Source organism: Apodemus sylvaticus, chromosome 16 (genome assembly GCF_947179515.1).
Source record: "Apodemus sylvaticus chromosome 16, mApoSyl1.1, whole genome shotgun sequence".
NCBI lineage: Eukaryota > Metazoa > Chordata > Mammalia > Rodentia > Muridae > Apodemus > Apodemus sylvaticus.
The window spans coordinates 79,985,350-80,005,257 of record NC_067487.1 but is presented as its reverse complement, the minus strand read 5'-3'; the positions used below and the strand labels follow the sequence as shown (position 1 = coordinate 80,005,257).

The following is a 19,908-nucleotide window of genomic DNA, read 5'->3' as shown; positions in this document are numbered from 1 at the left end:
AGGAATTGATAAAGGGAGCCTGCCTCATGAAACGGAAAAAGCTTCTGTAAGGCAAAGGACTGTGCCAATAGAACAAATCAGTATCCAAAGATTGGGGGATGATCTTCACCAATCCTACACTTGGCAGAGAGCTAATCACCAAAATCTATAAAGAACTCAAGAAGTTAGACACAAACAAACCAAATAACGCAATTTAAAAATGGGGTACAGAGCTAAACAGAATTCTCAACAGAGGAATCTCAAATGGCCAAGAAGCACTTAAAGAAATATTCAGTAGCTAGTCCTCAGGGAAATGGAAATCAAAGCAACTCTGAGATTCCATCTTACACCAATCAGAATGGCTAAGATCAAAAACTCAAGAGACAGGATGTAGAGCAAGGGGCACACTCATCCACTGCTGGTGGGATTTCAAACTTGTACAACCATTTTGGTAATCAAGTTGGTGGTTTCTCAGAAAACTGGAATAGTTCTACCTCAAGACCCAGCTATACCACTCCTAGGCATAAACCCAAAAGATGGTCCATCATCCCACGAAGACACATGCGCTACTATGTTCACAGTAGTTTTATTTGTGATTGCCAGAAACTGGAAACAACCTAGATGTCCCTAAACTGAAGAATAGAACAGAAAATGTGATACATATAGAGTTGGAATACTATTCAGCTGTTAAAAGCAAAGACAATCAAGAATTCTGCAGGCAAATGGATGAAAGTTAAGGATATCACCCTGAGCAAGGTAATCCAGTCCCAAAAGGATATGCATGCTATGTACTCATTTATAAGTAGATATTAGTCATAAAATACAGGATACCCATGCTACATTCCACAGACCCAAAGAAGCTAAACAAGACAGAAGGCCCAAACAAGAATGCTTGGATCTCACTTAGAAGGGGGAATAAAATAGTCCTAAGAAGCAGATGGAGGGAGGGAACTGGGTGGGGAGGGGAACGATGAATTCGGGGTCAGGTGGGTGGAGGAACAGGAGAGAAGGCCAGATGGCTATGACAATGAATGGAAATCTCCAACTGATGGCATTTCCAGGACAAGACAGAAACCTGGGATGAGGGAGGCACCCAAGAATCAACGGAGGTAACTTTAGCTATGACGCACAGCATTAGGGACATGGAACCTGAAACGGCCACATCTTGTAACCAGGCAAGAACCCAGGTGGAGCAATAGGGACACCAACTCACCCACAAAAGTTTCGGCCCAAAATTTATCCTGTCTGCAAGAAATGCAGGGACAAAGATGGAGCAGAGACTGAAGGAAGAGCCGGCCAGTGACTGGCATAGTTTGAGAGTCATCCCATGGACAGGCGCCACTCCCTCACACTATTGATGATGCTACTACACTGCACTTGCACACAGGACTTAACATAGCAGCTCTCTGAGAGGCACCATACAGCTGCTGACTCAGACAGATACAGACACCCACAGCCAAACAGTGGATGGAACCTGGGGACTCTTGTAGATGAATAGGAGGAAGGACTGGGAAGCCCAGACGGGATGGAACCCCACAGGAAGACCAGCAGTCAACTAAGCTGGACCCTTAGGGCATCAGAAACTGAACCACCAACCAAAGAACACACACGGGCTGGACCTAAGCCTCCCTGCACATATGTAGCAGATGTGCATCTTGGTCTTCATGCCAGTCCTAAACAAACTGGAGCCAGTGCTGTTGCCTGAACATGGGATATGTTCTTCTAGGTGGGCTGCCTTGTCTGGCCTCAGTGGGAGAGGATGCACCTAGTGTCACTGAGATTTGATGTGCCAGGGTGACAGGATACCCAGGAGGCCCCCACAAAGGAGAAGGGGAGAGGGCATGGGGGAAGGATTATGGGGGGTTGGCTAAGAGGTGGGGGCAGTGAGCAGGATGTAAAGTAAATAAGTAAAAAATAAATAATAAATAAATAAATAAAAGTTAGAAAGCAAACAGAACAAAAAAACAGAACAAAAAAAGCCACAAGGGTGCATCAAATGATGGTATAATCACAGACATATTTCTAGTAGCTTCAGAATACACTATTCAATATCTTTGACAGAGTAACACTAACAGCAAATACAATTGCAAAGTAAGCTTGTATTTCACTTAGCTTCTTCAATAATATCAGTATCATGTTGAAACCAAATTATTTGGCTTTAGAATATAGACTTTAGAGCCATACTTTGCTCACTGCGCTATGTAATTTTGGAGTTTCAGGTATTATATGATCCAGCAAGTAATGACTATGGATGAGAAAAGGAATTACATAAAGCCTCTTCGAATGTGCAGTGCTATCATCTCATGACTGGGTTAAGCACACAATGTTTCCTGGCTTGTTCCCACTGAAATGACTTAGAAACAGTAGTAATAAACATCACCAATGCCCAGAGATTGGTCTCTAACATCATTTCTCAGGGAAAATGAGCCAAGGTTTATTAAAGAACTAATGTATAGGAGGGATCTACCAAAAGCCTACAATGATGCTATTGAGGATTAATGGAATTCACATCAAGAAAGCAAAAGAGGAACAGGAAAGAATTCCAATAATCCCCAAGGCAAAACTTTGAAGTAAAAAACAATCACTATACTATTTTTAAACTTTTAAATTTTTAGTATTAGTTTTATTTATTTATTCCCTTTACAACCCAATATCAGCCCTTCCTCTCTTCCCAGTACCCTTTCATTGCAAATCTTCCCCCCATTTCCCCTTCCCCTTCTCTTTGGAGAAGGAAAAGCCCCCCCTCCCCCCCCCCCCCCCCCCCCCGCCGGATGTCAACTTCCCCTCTATTCTGTGTGTGCACGAACATGTGAGTGCTCACTGCCTCGGGGTTCAGCAATCTCTGACAGTCCTGAAGACCAAACACAAGCACCCAAGGGCTGCACGCGTACTCATGACAATCCTCTGAAGCACCAAATCTCTTACTTTGACTGGATTTCTGAGAAGAGACAGTGACGTCTGAGGTAAAGCTGTAATGTGAACACCAAGCACACTCACAGAGTTCTTCAGAAATGGAGCCCTACTGCTCTTGGGGAATTTCAGGAAATCTCTGTCCAGTTATTCACTGGTACAACCAACCAAGCAGAGACATAGGGATTACCCATGAAAAGAACAGACACTTTAAAATTAATTCAAAAATCCACGAAAACAGCCAGGTCATTCTGATTTCTAAAGCAAACAATTTTATTACTTAAAATGGCCAGTTTTCAACTATAGCAAAACCTACTAGACATGTAAATAAAAACTCCAGCCAACACCCAGGCTCAGGGATAAGTAAGCAATATAACCTAACCTTAGGGAACAGCCTGGATGTGGGACTATCTACATCAAAACCACATCAGTTCTATGCCCTTTTCTTTTTTTTTTTTTTAAATTCGATATATTTTTATTAACATTTCAAATGATTTCCCCTTTTTTGGCTCCCCACTCCCCGAAAGTCCCATAAGCCCTCTTCCCTCCCCCTGTTCCCCATCCACCACTTCCCACTTCCCTGTTCTGGTATACCCTACACTGAGTCTTTCCATAACCAGGGGCCACTCCCCTGTTCTTCTTGGACATCATATGATGTGTGTGGATTATGTTTTGGGTATTCCAATTTTCTAGGCTAATATTCATTTATTAGTGAGTGCATACCATGACTGATCTTTTGAGACTGGGTTACCTCACTTAACATGATGCTCTCCAGCTCCATCCATTTGTTTAAGAATTTCATGAATTCATTGTTTCTAATGGCTGAATATTGTGTATATATACCACATTTTTTGCATCCATTCTTCTGTTGAGGGATACCTGGGTTCTTTCCAGCTTCTGGCTATTATAAATAGGGCTGCTATGAACATAGTGGAGCATGTATCCTTATTACATGCTGGGGAATCCTCTGGGTATATGCCCAGGAGTGGTATAGCAGGATCCTCCAGAAGTGATGTGCCCAGTTTTCTGAAGAACCGCCAGACTGATTTCCAGAGTGGTTGTACTAATTTGCAACCCCATGAACAGTGGAGGACTGTTCCTCTTTCTCCACATCCTCGCCAACACCTGCTGTCTCCTGAGTTTTTAATCTTAGCCATTCTGACTGGTGTAAGGTAAAATCTCAGGGTTGTTTTGATTTGCATTTCCCTAATGACTAATGATGTTGAGCATTTTTTAAGATGCTTCTCAGCCATCCAAAGTTCTTCGGGTGAAAATTCTTTGTTTAGCTCTGTACCCCATTTTTAAAAGGGTTATTTGGTTTTCTGGGGTCTAACTTCTTGTGTTCTTTGTATATATTGGATATTAGCCCTCTGTCGGATGTAGGGTTGGTGAAGATCTTTTCGCAGACTATTCTCAACAACAAAAGAAATTCTGGGGGAATCAGTATCCCTGACCTCAAGCAATACTACAGAGCAATAGTGTTAAAAACTGCATGGTATTGGTACAGTGACAGGCAAGTAGATCAATGCAATAGAATTGAAGATCCAGAAATGAACCCACACGCCTATGGCCACTTGATCCTCGACAAAGGGGCTGAAAACATCCAGTGGAAAAAAGATAGCCTTTTTAACAAATGGTGCTGGTTCAACTGGAGGTCAGCATGCAGAAGAATGGAAATTGACCCATCCTTATCTCCTTGTACTAAGCTCAAATCCAAATGGATCAAGGACCTCCACATAAAGCCAGACACTCTGAAGCTAATAGAAAAGAAACTAGGGAAGACCCTTGAGGACATCGGTACAGGGGGAAAGTTCCTGAACAGATCACCAATAGCTTATGCTCTAAGATCAAGAATTGAAAAATGGGACCTCATAAAATTACAAAGTTTCTGTAAGGCAAAGGACACCATCAAAAGGACAAATCTGCAATCTACGCCCTTTTCTAAGGCTCAGGAAGCCATCATGTAACTAGAGTACATGAGAACAACGTGTTAATGTGCAGCTCAGCTTTCCTGCGGGTGTGAGCAACACTGACCACACCCAGTTTTGGGAAGAAAGGGATTGATTTCACTACACAGGTTGAAAGAGCCCAAAACAAGACGTCGAGGCAGAAACTGAAGCAGACACTGCAAAAGACCGTGCTTGCAGACTTGCCCACTCTGGCCTTTTGGATCCCATTCCTTATACAACCTCTTGCCCAGGGCAGCACAGCCCACAGTGGGCTCAACTGTTTCCCCACCGTCATGGCCACAGGTGGATCTGATAGAGGCAATTCTTCAATGGAGACTTCCCCTACCTCAGATGACAACCAAAATTAGTCATTCCACTCACCAAATGGAGAATAAACAGTTAAAAGTCATTTGTTTAAAAAAACAAAGAAAGGAAAATAGAAATTCTGAAGTTCAGAAATACAATACCATTTCACTAGAAATTCAACTTCAAAAACTAATTTACAAACTTAAATTTTTATTACTTAAGATGGCCAGTTTTCAACCACAGCAGAACATACTAGACATGTAAATAGAAACTCCAGCCAACATCCAGGCTCAGGGACAAGTAAACAATATAAACTAACCTTAGGGAAAAGACTTCGATGTTGGGCTTAAAGGCAGCAGAGCAAATTATTAGACTTGAAGATGAGTGAAAATTATCTAATCTTAAGAATCGAAAATCGAAGTAGAAAAATAAATTACTTCGGTCCTGTTGTACAATATTAAATACACTAAAAACTCTTAGAGCTCCAGAAGAAAGAGAAAAGATGTGTCACCGAGTGACTGAAGAACTTGGTTGAGAGGGTCACAGTTTGATGTCAGCTAAGGATCTGGGTGAAGAGCTTTGCGAATTTCCATAAAGGTGAACCCAAAGAGACCGGCAGACATCTAGAAAACCAGCACTCAGCTTCAAGAAGCACCAAAGACAGACACTTGCCAGCAGTGCAAGCCACGATCACAAAAAAGACCCTGTGTACATCTGTCTTCCGTGAGAAACCATGTTGAGGAACACAGTGCAGAATGACGCAGACCGTCATGCATGGTGGGGGATACCATTCAAATAAAAGATGAAATTAATAATCCACAATGAACAAAAACTATGAGAATTTCTTTCTCATAGCTTTCCTTTCGAGAAAGGATTTTCAAAGCAATGTTTAAGGGCACTGGAAAGCAAACTGAATCTGTATGAAAAAATTAAGGACTACCCGTAAAGCTCCCACAACAGAAATGCATAGAATCCACAACAGCATTTATGACACACAGGAAACATGGGCTTGCTGGCGGTGATGGCTTTGTGTTTGCTTCTTTTGGGGGTCAAGGTTTCTTTGTTTAGTTTTGTTTCTGTTCTTCTCAATCCTGTGGGGTGATTGCAGAGATCGGCACATACTTAGCTTAATAACTGACTGTGGTTGTTAGGTTAGAGTTCTGTGATGCCCAGGGCAGCCAACAAAGTCTAACAGAAGGAACAAATAAAAGGGGCAGCCTCGAGGCTGAGACGGTTCTGAGGAAATGCCTTTCTAAGAAGAAGAAGAGGAGCAGCTGAGGAGGAGCCTGGGGCAGGTGATGGGCACTAACCCTGTCACATCTGTAATCATATTAAGTGTGAATAAGGTATATAGCATAATCTCACAGCTGCCTTTCTTAAGTGGTTTTTCTCAGGAGGATAAAAATCATAATCTGTTCAACAAATGTCATTACACCCAACAAATGTCATGTACACCCAACAAATGCCACTGTACACCCAACAAATGCCACTGTACACCCAAATGGAAATAAAAGTAGTTAAGCCCCAAATTCTTAACACAAAATGTAGTAAGAGATAAAGCTGTAAAACTCAACAATCCTGGTAGTAAATTTCTGAGGCCTTGGGTTAGGAAATGGTTTTATGGATCGATCGGATACCAAAGCATAAGGAACTGAAGAAAATCTGCATAAATCGTCGACATATTGGCTCTGTCACCAGCTCCCAAAGGACAAAGACGCTAGCAAGAAAGTAAAAATGGAAGTGTGTACACTGACGGAAAACATTGACAAGTGTAATATCTGGTAAGAAATTCTCCAAAATTCTCCATTAACTTCTACAATTCTATAAAAGTAACCAAATAACCAAGATTATAAAATGGCAAAGGACTTGGAAAAATATTTCCCCAAATAAGATATGAGCTGCATGGACAAAAAAGTAACTATTGATCTGGGAGACTGATCAAAACTGATCAAAGGAAATCACACTTTATACCTAACAGAATGCCTAAAATTAAAAAAAAAAAAACCTTTAGCAAAGATGAAAGAAATAAATATCCATAGGTTACCAAAAAAAAGGTTGCTAAAAAAAAAAAAAAGGAATGCAAAATGGCGTGCACGCGCTCGCAAGTGCGTGCACACACACACACACACACACACACACACACACACACTTTTCCTAACTGCCAACAATTCTTCAAAAAGTAAAACACAGACCAATCAACAATAACCTTTTATAAGTATATCACCATAAAAACTGAGATCTTACAGCAGACCAATAGTTACAAAGTAGAAGGAACAAAATACCCATCGATTAGTAAATGACAAATGAGTGCTCTATTCCCATACTAGATTACTATTTCGCAATTAAGGAAAACATACAGGTGTCTCCTGAAAAACATGCCAAATGAAAGAGGCTAGACACCAAAACATAATCAATGTAAATTATCAGTGTTTAAAAAGTGGGTGTTTCCCTGTGTCTCCTCTGCTTCCTTCAACAGTTCAAAAAAGATTCAAATAACAAGTCTGGGACAAGGCACCTGGATGCTCTGGAGTCTGTGCCTTGATCTGATGCACTCCCGAGCGAGCACATTCCTTGGCCTGTCAGTCAGCATGCTCTCTGCTCTGTCTCTCCATTTCCAACCCTGACTGACTAGTGGAGCCTTCTCCATCCACATCTCCATCAGCAGCGGGAGCACAGCAGCTGACCAACTAACTCGCCAAAGCTCTGAGGCAGCACAGAGAGAACTTTCTAAGCACAGACTGAAAAACTCCACTATCTCATGGGGTTTCCTAAAAATATATTGATTACCTGCAGGGATCCTACGGAAAGCAACATTTTTATATTTTCTTTCAGCTAGTCAATATCTGAAGAGTAAGGATATCACTTTATCTCCAAATAATCTGCATAAGTACAAACATGCAAATGCAGTGGTGCACACGCAGATAAGCAGAACCTACTGGCTGTCCCACTGCTTAAAGACTAATATCACTCTGGTCATCCTCACAAAAGGATTATCACACATACAGCGTTTCCTACAGAGGGTGTGAGGATATAGGTGGAGCATAGTAGTATTACCAAATTATCAAAATCCATGGCTAAAGAAGCTAGCAAAATCCTCCTTCCAATTAGCACAGAGACTCAAAACCTTAAATCTTCTCAAAATTTTCCTCAGAGCATTGTTCACTTGTTGGAACACTTAAGAGTCTTTCCATTTTGACTCATACACACTTACAGAAAATAGCTCTTGCATAAAGATAGTAGAGTTAGTATTTTTTTTAAAAAAAAAATGTGACTTCGTTGTTAATTTTCAGTCATCCTAGCTCAATAATGGCAGAACGCCCCTCTATTTGTGTTGCATGCTGCACACAGAGATTAACAACTAACCAGGACACACACAAGTGCCTTTTCTAGAGTTAGCTTTCTTATAGAAGGCTATTTTATATCTTCCAACCTGTGTCACAAGTAAAGGTGGCTATTTATAATTACAGCCATCTCCTCTGTAGCCTGGCATTTCATTTTCCTTCTCCTATGGCGCCCTACAGTTGAAGGCAAACTCTGTTGAGTTATTTAAGACCAGCCACAATAACGATGCTGGAGAGAAGGCTACTTGGAGAGGATTATATAAGACCAAGTACTCAAGGCCTCAGACAGAGCAGCAAATTATAAACCCAAGTACTTGGTAGCATGTAACCAAGTGGGCTAGTTGAAATGCTAATTGCCTTTCAGGAAAACCAAAGACAGACAGGGGACCTTGTACTTCAGAGAATGAAATGCATTTTTACTCCACGTCTGTACCCTTAGCTTGCTGAGAATTATTTGAAATCTATTCATAAAAGGTAGTTCTTTCCATCACCTTTAAGATGTGGGAAATTCACTTAGCCTCCCTCAGCACTTCAAATCCGCTGATGCACCAAGATGTGAACAGACCACTGGCTCAAAGCCATGCTAAGCCTCTAATAAAGAAAACATGAAAAGACTCTGCTCTCAAGTATGTGATAGAAACTGAGGAAATTCACCTAGGGAAAAAAATTCGGTAACAAATTCAGGAAATTAATTTTTAAAAAGCACGCTTTAAAAACGCCCTCTCAATGTTATTACACTTGTGTGTACATGGAAAGTGCTCTCACTGCCTCTCTTTAAGAGAATTCAGACTCCTTTTATGATTTAATAATTCTGTATTGTGTCAAAGTTCATTTATAGACAATTACTCCACAGCCAATATTCCCGACTATACGAAGGGTTCCCTCTAGGCTCTCAAAACCATGAATAGTGAGTGAGAACTACTCGGTCAGCACCGTGTCCTCTTTGGAGGTAGAGCCAGACTTATGCCTGACTGCACAAGAAAAGGGCCTGTGACCACCTGCCCAGCGCGGGGGAGGGGCTTGGTCTAGCACATTCTAAAGTGGATAGTGTGTCACAGTGGAATGGGAAAGCACAGCCTTTGTGCGACCGGCTTCCAGGGTCCCCAGCTCCACCCTTTTCTGCTACACCACAATCAGGCCAACAGACCCGGGGTACAGCGGCTTCCTGTGTGGCCGTCAACCCAGCTGATGGGGAGCCCTCCCAACATACAAAGAATCTGCCTGCGCAAGCAGGTGGAGAAATCAATTTCTCATATTGTTCCTTTTGGCATGGTTTGCTAGTGATATGCTTGTCTTCATTTATCAACAAACATTTGCACTGATATATCCAAACTGCCTGGGAATGACAGATGGTAAAATGAAGTGGAACTTGAAAGCATAAATGGTTTCAACAAAGCACTGAGCTCTCACCCCGACTCAACAGAGGTTTAGGGATGGAAGGCACCTCCCGGGTGGGTTTCTCCACTGTGTTTGAATGAGGAAGGTTGCAGTGACGTTTATTCATTGTACTGTTTGAACTTGCTACTTGATTTCACATTATCTTGACTATTCCATAACCTAACAAGGTTGTGTAAGGACCTCAGTACATCTGCAGGGTCTGTGAGCCACTGAGTTGCCCCTCCAGAAAGTAGCAATGGAGACTCCACCATAGACATCTTATACATTCAACATTGGCATAGTTCGTGGGTGCAGACAAATGACAAAGCATTGACTCAACTGGGCAACAGCTTTGCTACATCTATAGATAGTGAAGAAAGGCACAGAGGTTCTGTGCTCACAGGCTTTGCTTTCTAACTGAGGCAACCTTGACATTTTTTAATGAATGGTCATCAATACAGCCAGGGCACACATAGCATCTGTGAGTGACAATAAATTAGCAAGCACATTTACCCATTATCAGCGACAGATGAAGGGGTTGCTCAGGTGACCAAAATGAAGATGGAACATGTGACCTAACTGCTTCTCAGCAGTTCCACTGTAGTTACACACAAATGACGAGAAGTCAGTCCAGTTTGGCTACAGGTTTCTCTTGGTACTCCAGGAGTTCATGTGTGCCATCCACATTGATGAAGAAAAGAACATGTTTTAGATGGTGGGGAAATTCTCCCAGGATGTAGATCTTTCTACCCTGGTTTCTTCATATGGAAATTAAAATTACAGTTCGTGGTTAATTATAAAGTTGATCGGTGTAAAGGGATTAGTCGGATTCCTGGCATACTGTGTACACCAGGCAGAAGCAGCACACCATAGCTATTCATGAGGATGTAAAGAAAGCCTTTGGTCACAGCTAACTGCCGTGAAGCCCCTTCTCCCACGGCACATCGCCCCTCCTTGTCTTGAGCATGGCTACCTCCAAGGGAAAAATGCAGCTGACATTCTTTGGTGTGACATGACCTTTTGATCCTTCACATTATTTCTAACAATTGTTTTTATTTCTATAAAAACATTTGTGTCCCAAATAATATCTCGTATTATTATTATACGACACCAAATACAATATGAATTCAACAGCACAAAACTAAATTATTTTCTTAAATATTGAGAATTTTAACTAACTCATTATTCCTGTATCTGATGGCATCAAGACCTGATGATCTCACATAGTTAGCCTTGTTGCACTGTGGACGCAGTACAGTCAGATCCCTTCAGCCTAGAGGAGGTGTAGGTGGTGTTCCTAACATTCAGCATAATAGATGTCTGAAAGCACTCAAAGAAAGGCTGCTGATTGGGTCTTCTTAACTGGGGATTTGAAGCAAGAATCTTGAAAGTTCCCAGCCTCAGTGTCACTGTCTGGGATTTGGGATACTGCTCTTCAGTTTACGATGGTGATATGTCAAATAAGGTCTTTATAAAGGGCTTCACGGAACTCACAACTAATGTCTGTGACGAAGGAATGAACTGTACATATTCATCATGGAAATTAACTGTTCAGTTTTGTTGGATACATTTAATATATTCATTGTTTTTCTTAACAGATAAAATCTTGAGTGATGTAGCTTTTAGCTGGATTAAATCTTTGCAATCACCTAGCACAAACAGCTTGATTTTTATAAGTGAAGAAACAAAATGATGAAGAACATTTTCATGTCCAAAGTAATTTTAAGTTGTGTCAGAAGTGGGAGGTAATTGTCCATCACGTGCAATTGCGTGCATTAATTGTAACAATTCAGAATATATTTGTAAATGGGTAAGAGTTTACTATGTAGCCTAGGAAATCACCCAGAACTAAAGTCTGATGCCTGTGTCCTGATCAAATGTCTACTGTCTTTTTAATGTGCTTTCTCTTTGTTTCTTTGGTCTAGTTCTTTGAGTAAATGACTCACAAAGAAGGAAACTTCGGTTCGGGAAAGGAACATGGTTGTGATGCTCTGTGCCAAATCACTTAAGGTATCGTTTGAACCTTTCCTGTCAAGAATTAAAATCTTAATTCCAATTTCTAAGAATGTGCAGCTTACTTATAAACACATTATGTACATTTTTAAAGGCTATAGATGTTGTAAGATGTTAGTTTATACAAGTTATATACAACTTAATGTTGCACCTTAAAGTTATTTCTTCAATGAAAATAAAGAATAGTTCAGGAAATTTAAAATATAAAAGATATATGTTTATATACATATGGAATTTCTCTATGCTAATTTCAAACTCACTGAAAACAATGTGTTTTACTGAAATTCCCTGACGCAATAGGTATCTGGAACATTATTAACAAGATTCCTTTAAAGTTACCGCAAAGAAGTTTTATCTTCCGATCACCTGTAGTTCTTGCCCAATTATTTTTCCGGGCCAACTTTGAAACTAGAGTTTGTGTTTCAATTGGGCAGACAGAGAAAAATAGGAACTTTTCGCTCTGCTCATCCCGGTCTTCCCTTCTCTGTGATGGCAGCTTTGGAAGCCGCTATGCAAACCACAGCCTTGTGCAGGCGGCAGGCGCCAGGCTGCTGATCCGTTACCCGCAGCCCGCCACTGCGCCACCGCCACCGCCACCGCGCCACCCGCCCGCCCGCCCGCCCTCTGTGCCGCCCTCGCTCCCACCTCCAGCAACAGGTGCAGCGGCAACAGCCTGGGAAGCCGCCAAAGAGCCGCTGCCGCGCCGCCCAACGCCCTGCGTTCCTTCAGCACCAACCCCAAGTCACATCCTACCTGGCTCCGAGGTCAGCGACATCTGCGTGCCCTCCGGTCCCCGCGGGCGCCGGGCCTCTCTTCACACCCGGCGCTGCCCTCCTGCAAGCCCCTGTCCTCCTCCGCTGCTAATCCTTTCGCGCACTGTCCCTTCTAGCCTAAGACTTCATCCTCTCCCCTCCCCCTAGCGCTCCTCTGCTCCAATAGGACTCTGGCCCGGGGGCTGGGCTCACCTGATCGGCGGAGCGGGGGTGATGGTCCTGGCAGCAGGCGCAGCGGGCAGCCAGGTCCGCACTCTGGTGTGATGAACTCCCCACGTAGGCCAAGGCTAATGGACTCTTCCAGCAGTCAGGCCCCCGAGCTGACCTGCCGGAATGCAGGGGCGACTGTCTCGGGTACCACAAGCACTTTGCAGAGTCTCCTGGGCGCTGAACTTCTGAGCTGCTCCTAGGGCACTTCACGCTGCCGCTCCGCTGTAAGCTACTCCCAGTTTGCTCTCCAGGGAGAATCCTGTTTGCCTACAAGGGTGTTTCTTTTACCTTCGATCGAAACCCTTCTTCAAGTGTCCGACTCTGAGCATTCACTGATTAATTACTAGAAATGAAGGCAGTATCTCTATGCACACTCACAAGGCAAGGGTTGAGGGCCACATCTGTGTCGTCTCATACCTAATTTATTGCTTACTGTAATAATTCCTGATTGCTTCAAGAATTAAGGGAATCAAGTTTTGTCTGATAGCACACATGTGTACGTGGGGCAGGGAGGGGGTCATTATTTTACCCTGGAGTTAAACATGAAGGCCCCGGTGTGGGAACAGCTGTGGGGGTTATTAGGACAGTTGCAGCATCATTCACGGGAAGTTTCAAACAAGGAAGAAGATGAAGATTTTTGGTCCAATCCTCTGCCTCCACTTTTTGTGTTAATAATTTATTTAATTTTATGTTATGTTCATAGGTGTAAGAGTGACAGATCCCCTGGAACTGAAGTTACAGACAGTTGTGAGATGCCATGTGGGTGCTGAGAATTGAACCTGGGTCCTCTAGACCAGCATCATCTCTGCAGCCCCCTGCCTCCACGTTTTAATGAAAGAAGCAAGGTCAAATTAAAAACAGATTTAAAGGGGAAAAAAGGTAAGAACAGACTGAAAGACTAAATGAAATAGAGAGGCCAGTGGAGGATCCTAGGCCCGTTCCCAACTAACCAGAAGGGAATATGTTTCAAATAACACACTGGGATCCAGGGGCGCTTAGTTAATATGAACTGTTGCAGAATGTCTCATTCAGAATTATAAGAGTCGTCAAGCATCTGGGTATCGAAGGTAACGTTAGCAAAACGTTCTTGTACACCATCTGCGTGGGGCTGGAAATGCCCTTGCATGTCCTACAAAAAGTAAGAGTACCCCGTGCTGCGTCTAGAAGTGGTGGTTAGAGTGGACACCAACAGGCATGAGCTCTCAATTCGGTAGCATAGTAACAGGAGTTAAGACTACAGAGGCTCCAAAGGACAAACCAGCTGTCCAGATAATCATAATGCAAAACAAAACTGGGAAAAGGAAAGAGCATGTTGGCTTGGTCTGTTCTGCTCTTTGAGATGTCTCAAGCTCTGCCCCTGGAGGTCGGATTTCTTAGTCCTCCCCTCCCTGAGTCTCATCCTCCTTGTTTAGACTCATTGTTTGGAGCCAAACACAACGTGCACTTGCTCTGAGTGTGACATTTTTCCTAGGCATTGAAATGAAAATTCATTCCCCTAACCCCTTTCTTAGGGAAAGTAATTAATTCACTAACAATAATCATTGGGTGTTTCAGATACAGAAGAATAGGAAGTCACTGTGGGAAAAACAGCAATTGAAGACATGGTGCTGAATTTATTAAGCCTGCATTCTTTCTATGGGTGAAAGTTCAATCAACTCAATGTCAGAATATGAAACACAAAAATTTACTGCCCAGAAAGTTGCAGAGACATTGTTGGTCAGTTTTCGCCCCTGCAACAAAACGCCGGAGCCAAACAACCGATAAAGAGAAATGTTTTATTTTAGCTTGTGGCTTTTTGATTTTTTTGTTTGCTTTGAGGTTCCCAACTGTGACCTGTTGGACCATGGTTTTGCCTCTGAGGTGATTTAAACACAGCATAAAAGAAAAAGAAAAGTCTTCAGGCGATCCAGAGAACAGAAGAGAAGGAGGACAGGTCAGCTGTCTTACCATAGGATGCATTTCCAGTGGCCTAGGAATCCTTACAGTCTCTCCCAGAGAGGCCTCCACCTCTTGACGATGCCACCCTGGCAACCAAGCCATTAACACGTGGGCCTTAGGGGACATCTCAAATCCAAATTGTAGCTGATATTCTAAGCGAAAAGAAGTGTGCTGGTTTCTTAAGAAGTGCCAAAAGGCAGCTTTGACTTGGAGAGGGGTTTTGAGGGAAGAGGTGTCTGGGAACGCTGAAACAAATGACTCCAAGTCAAATTGTGGGTCCAAGCCTATGTTCTGCTCAAGACAGATCCCTCCCCACTTCTCTCCATCTCTCCCTCCCTCCCTCCCTCTCCCCCCCCACGTGTGTGTGTGTGTGTGTGTGTGTGTGTGTGTGTGTGTGTGTGTGTGTGTGTTCACGCACGCGCTTGCATGTGTTCTGGTCAAGACAGTTTTTCAGAGTGTTCTCTGTGTTCTGTCGAGACAGCTTTCTTTTGCTAATCTAAAAACTGTCTGGATAGTTCATTTCTTGCAGATCAAAAGCCCAGGTTTTTATTTACATATCAATTGAGTCATTAGTCCATATGCTCTTTTGATTATCCTATGAATCGATTTCCCTTGATCCAGCCCTTTCTTAGGAAGAGATAACAGCCACACTTTTTTTTTTAACATTTGCCAAAGAATTCAGGAATCTACCTGTGTTTGTAAACTCAGTTGGTCGGATCTGTGATCACCATTCCCTAACTCTCTCTATCTCCTTCCTTAGGATCTTCAGGACAAGCTGCCTCTGGGGAGCTGCCTCTGCCCCTTTAGATCTGTGAAGCTCCTTATACAATTCCTATTGCACCCTTATATTTTTGCATAGCTGGGGACAATATATTTTCAAATTCATGTGTTCACCATTCTTTACCACAGCCTTCTCTACCTCAGCTGCTGTCCGGAGGTCGCAGCATTCTACCATTTTGCTGAGACACAGATGCACCTCCCAGACGTGTACCTGTCTCTGATTATCATGGAGTCATTAATCTTGGCAATAGGACGTTCCTCGAAGAAGGAATGTGAAAATATATACAAACAAGCTTTATGCCCACAGCAATCATCAACACTTGCGGAGGCCCTGCTGGCTCCGTTTCAGGGGCGGGAAGCAAGGTCAGACTGTCCCTTACATGGCCAAACCAGACCCGCAAAGAAATCATGATCTGCTTAAAAGGAACAAGTCACAAACAGGAGAGCTACTGTGTTTAGCACTTAGGCGCTGTACCTCCGTCCACACTCCTCAGTCCCAGTGTCCCCGTGTGCTACTACTATGCCTCTTTCCTCCAGCACCAGCACTCCATCTCTGCCTGTTCCACAGCATACCCAACACACAGCAAAATCACCCTCACCTCAGAGCCTTTGTATACTGTTCTCCTCTGCTTGACACCATGCCTGGAGGTCTTCCTATGGTTGGTTCCTACCATTAAACCTTTGACTAACCTGTAACCACTATTTACAACTTAGGAGGGCTTTGTTCTTCAAGCCATGAATTGACAAGGAAAGAAGGAGGGAAGGGAAGGAGGGAGGGAGGGAAGGAGGGAAAGGAGAGAGGGAAGGAGGGAGGGAGGGCGAGAGGGGAGGGAGGGAGGGAGAGAGGGGAGGGAGGGAGGGGAGGGAGGGAGGGGAGGAAGGGAGGAGGGAGGGAGGGGAGGGAGGGGAGGAAAGGAGGGAGGGAGGGGAGGAAAGGAGGGAGGGAGGGAGGGGAGGAAGGAAGGGAGGGAGGGGAGGAAGGGAGGGAGGGGAGGAAGGGAGGGAGCGAGGGGAGGAAGGGAAGGAGGGGAGGAAGGGGAGGAAAGGAGGGAGGGAAGGAGGAAAGGAGGGGAGGAAGGGAGGGAAGGAAGGAGAGAGGGAGGGGAAGAAGGGAGGGAAAGAAGACCAGGACTGAGTTGGAATGAGAAACCATGGAAGGAGAACGCTGGAGGAAAAGGTGAACATTCTAAAGACAAAGCCTGGATCCCCAGTTCTGTTTGAGCGCAGAGCTGAGAGAAACAGCCTCCCGCCTCCTCCCCGCCCTGTATCACCTTCATCAAACCAGTTCCATAACAGCTGCTCCTTAGAGCAATTGGTCTTCTTAAATTCATTAAAAAATATTGGTGGTACGATTTCTTACCTACGGCAACTTAGTTCATCTTGCATACTAAACGACCCCTATAATTCTCCTCAGTCGATTCTTTTAGGCCCCCTGAAGAGAATAGTGCTCGAAGGGGAGGAGCAGTTCACAAGGACAAGCCTGCTTGAAGAACTTTTAGCAAAGCAACTCAATCAACCTAGGCACTTTTTAAAAAACCTTCTTTTACCTCTCAAAAGCAGAATTAGATTATTGCTTCAAGGATGTCCAACTGTTCTAAATGCTTCTTGGACAAGAAAAGGGCTATCAAGACCCTGCCACAGCCGAGTCTCTTCCTTCTATCCTTTGCAGGCTTAGAACCTTCCTCCCGTCTGGAACCTCAAAATGCAGCAGCTGGTCAGTCCAATGTATCCTCTCGTATGTAGTGTAATGAAGGTCTCCTTAAGTTTTACTATTTACTGTGTTTGAGCTCTGAAATAAAAAAAAGCAACAGAGCTTAAGTCAAGTTCCTCTTATAGCCAGGGCACAAGAATACATATCAAACTTTTGTCATGTCAGTTATATGACTGAGGAAGCAATGATCAAAAGCCCATAGTTTCAGCTGTAGAATCAGAATCTGTGAGGGAAATGAACCATGTACTCCTCCAGAGGGTCACAAAATTCAGGCTATGGACATGGGAAAATAGTTGAAATCCAACGGTATAGAGAGAATATCTTGTGTCTTATATTGATGCATCACCTGTCAACTAAAAAAACCTATGGCTTGTAGGAAAGGGTGGAATCGAAGGCGGGACATCTGGGAGACAAGGAATTCTGGGATTAGCCCTGGGAAGATGTACAGTACCTGAAGAAAGGAAAGCAGCTACGTGGCAGAGTGTAGGCTGGAATAACAGGGTAAGTTATGATCTAGTCAGAGGAGAGCGTTCATATACATGGACAAGTTATCTGGAAGTATGGGTCTGGGAGGTAGAACTGGGCCTAACTTCTACCCAACAATTTGCTTCAGGGACAAAAAAAAAAAAAAAAAAACACAGTGTTAAGCCTTCTGTCATTCCAACACCTCAGAAAGAGTATTGTTTCACACAGAGCCGTGCATTCTACCAACATTCAGTCAGGCATTGCCCCAAGCCGGTTCTCAGTTCACCATTGCCATGTTGACAAAGCGGAGTCCCTCCACCAGACTGTCCCTGCTTGTCTCCTTCCTTCCTCTGCTGCGACAATCCTCTTCACAGTAGTGCGTATTTCATTGAATAGTCACTAATTCAGAAGCATTACTAGATACTCACAGATGGCCATGGGCACAGTACAGTCTCTGACCTTATATAGTCCACTCTGTGTCAGAGAGAACACACAAATGCAAAGCACAGAGGAAATGCCGTGCTAGCCTGGCTCTAATGGCGGTTTCACACCTGCCCACTTTTGGTGTTATCTTCTAGCCCAGAGGTTCTCAAGCTTTAAGGCCCTTTAATGCTGTTTCTCGTGTTCCCAGTCATAAAATTATCTCACTGTTACTTGTAACTATAATGTTGCTACTGTTTTGAATCATAATGTAAATATTCGTGTTTTCTCTTGGTATGAGGGGGCACCTGTGAAAGGCAATCAAATGGTTCTTGAGCCATTGGTTGAGAACCACGTTTTAGGCTCACCAACCAGGCACTCTGGTACTCCTTACCTGCCTCTACTTGTAGCACCCAGGCCAGCACTTCTGTGACTGAATCACTAGGAAATGGGTCAAAAGAGCGTCAGAAGACTTCTTCTGTAAGGTCCAAACAGTAAATATTTCAGTCTCTCAGGCAGTGTCATCTTTGTTACTGTGATGAGTACTCAGAACTCCACATTGTTTTTAGGAAGGTATCTAAGGAGAGATGAATGCAGAGGAATGTGCCTGAGGCAGTCACAGCCAGTTAAGGCCCAATGGCAGTGTGGTGGGTGTGGCAGTGTGGTAGGTAACCCCTCCCTGCTCTGTGCAGTTCTAGAATCTGTTAGATGATCAGTCCACAGAGTCTAGCTGCCGAACAGTCCCAGTCTGGAGATGGAGGTCTTGGAGTATTGCTGATCTTCTGTCAGGTTTGGTATAGAGGAATTTTAATCCAGCAATATGGCTGCTCTGACAAGGGGTCTCATCCAAAGATATGATCCAATTGGAAGACAGACACAGCACACACCTTTAATCCCTCTGGCTGGGATTTAGCTCCTCAAAGTACAAAGACAAGCCCTCAGTACACAAGATTTGACAAAATGAATCAGAGATAGGGCATGCCCAACTAGAGGAGAGACAGGAAAGAGAAGCTATTTAAGAGGAGAGAGAGACGACAGAGATTGAGAGAATTCAGTTCAGAGCAGTTCAGTTTGGTGAAGTTTAATTGAGCAGAGAACAGAGCGGGGAAGTTGAGTTTGGAACAGTTCAGTTCGTGGAGGTCAGAGGCAATCTTTCCAAGCAGAACAACTCAGTCAGAAGCCAATTTGAGTCAATCAGCTTGGAGAGGAGTTTGAGCCAGAATAGTTTTGTTGAGCCAGCCAACCAGAGTTCAGAAAGAGTTAGAAAGTGTGAGTCTGTTTATCAGTAAGTCTCAGAGGCTGAAACATCCTAGGCCAACGTTAGCAGAAGTTAGATGAAGTCTGGAAGCTGAGGCCTTCCAGGTTCTGGCTTGCAGAGGGTTAATGCAGCTCACCCAGTGCAAATTAATGGTTTAACAAAGCGTATATACGTGCAAATAGAAAAAAACTCCAGATAAAAATAGCAATGTATATTCAAACCTCACTAAGTTAAAACTAATCAAGCAAAGGATATATCTCGGTATTTCTAAAACTGAGTAGTATTACAGATTTAGTTCCCCAGAAAAGGGGAACAGGTTTGGCAGTTCTACTACAGGTGTGTAGGTAGTCTTAGAATGTCACTAAGAACAGCACAGTGAAACATTAAGAGATCAGAGCACTGTAGGAAATAAACAAGTTTAAATTTGTTCACCAATTCATTGATCACAGAAATTTCTTTCTTGCCTATTCCTATTAAA

General features: G+C 43.4%; 1 protein-coding gene across 1 annotated transcript in view; it reads right to left on the bottom strand.

Moving 5' to 3' along the window:
* The window catches only part of Adgrv1 (adhesion G protein-coupled receptor V1), a 535,393-nt gene extending 528,568 nt beyond the window's left edge, over nucleotides 1-6,825 (bottom strand). The window contains exons 1-2 of the mRNA XM_052159654.1: nucleotides 6,782-6,825; nucleotides 2,801-2,948 (exon numbers count right to left, since the gene is read on the bottom strand). Of these exons, the coding sequence (XP_052015614.1) occupies nucleotides 2,801-2,948; nucleotides 6,782-6,825 (192 nt within the window). The remainder of the gene's footprint in view (nucleotides 1-2,800; nucleotides 2,949-6,781) is intronic.
* Nucleotides 6,826-19,908: the final 13,083 nt, after the last annotated feature.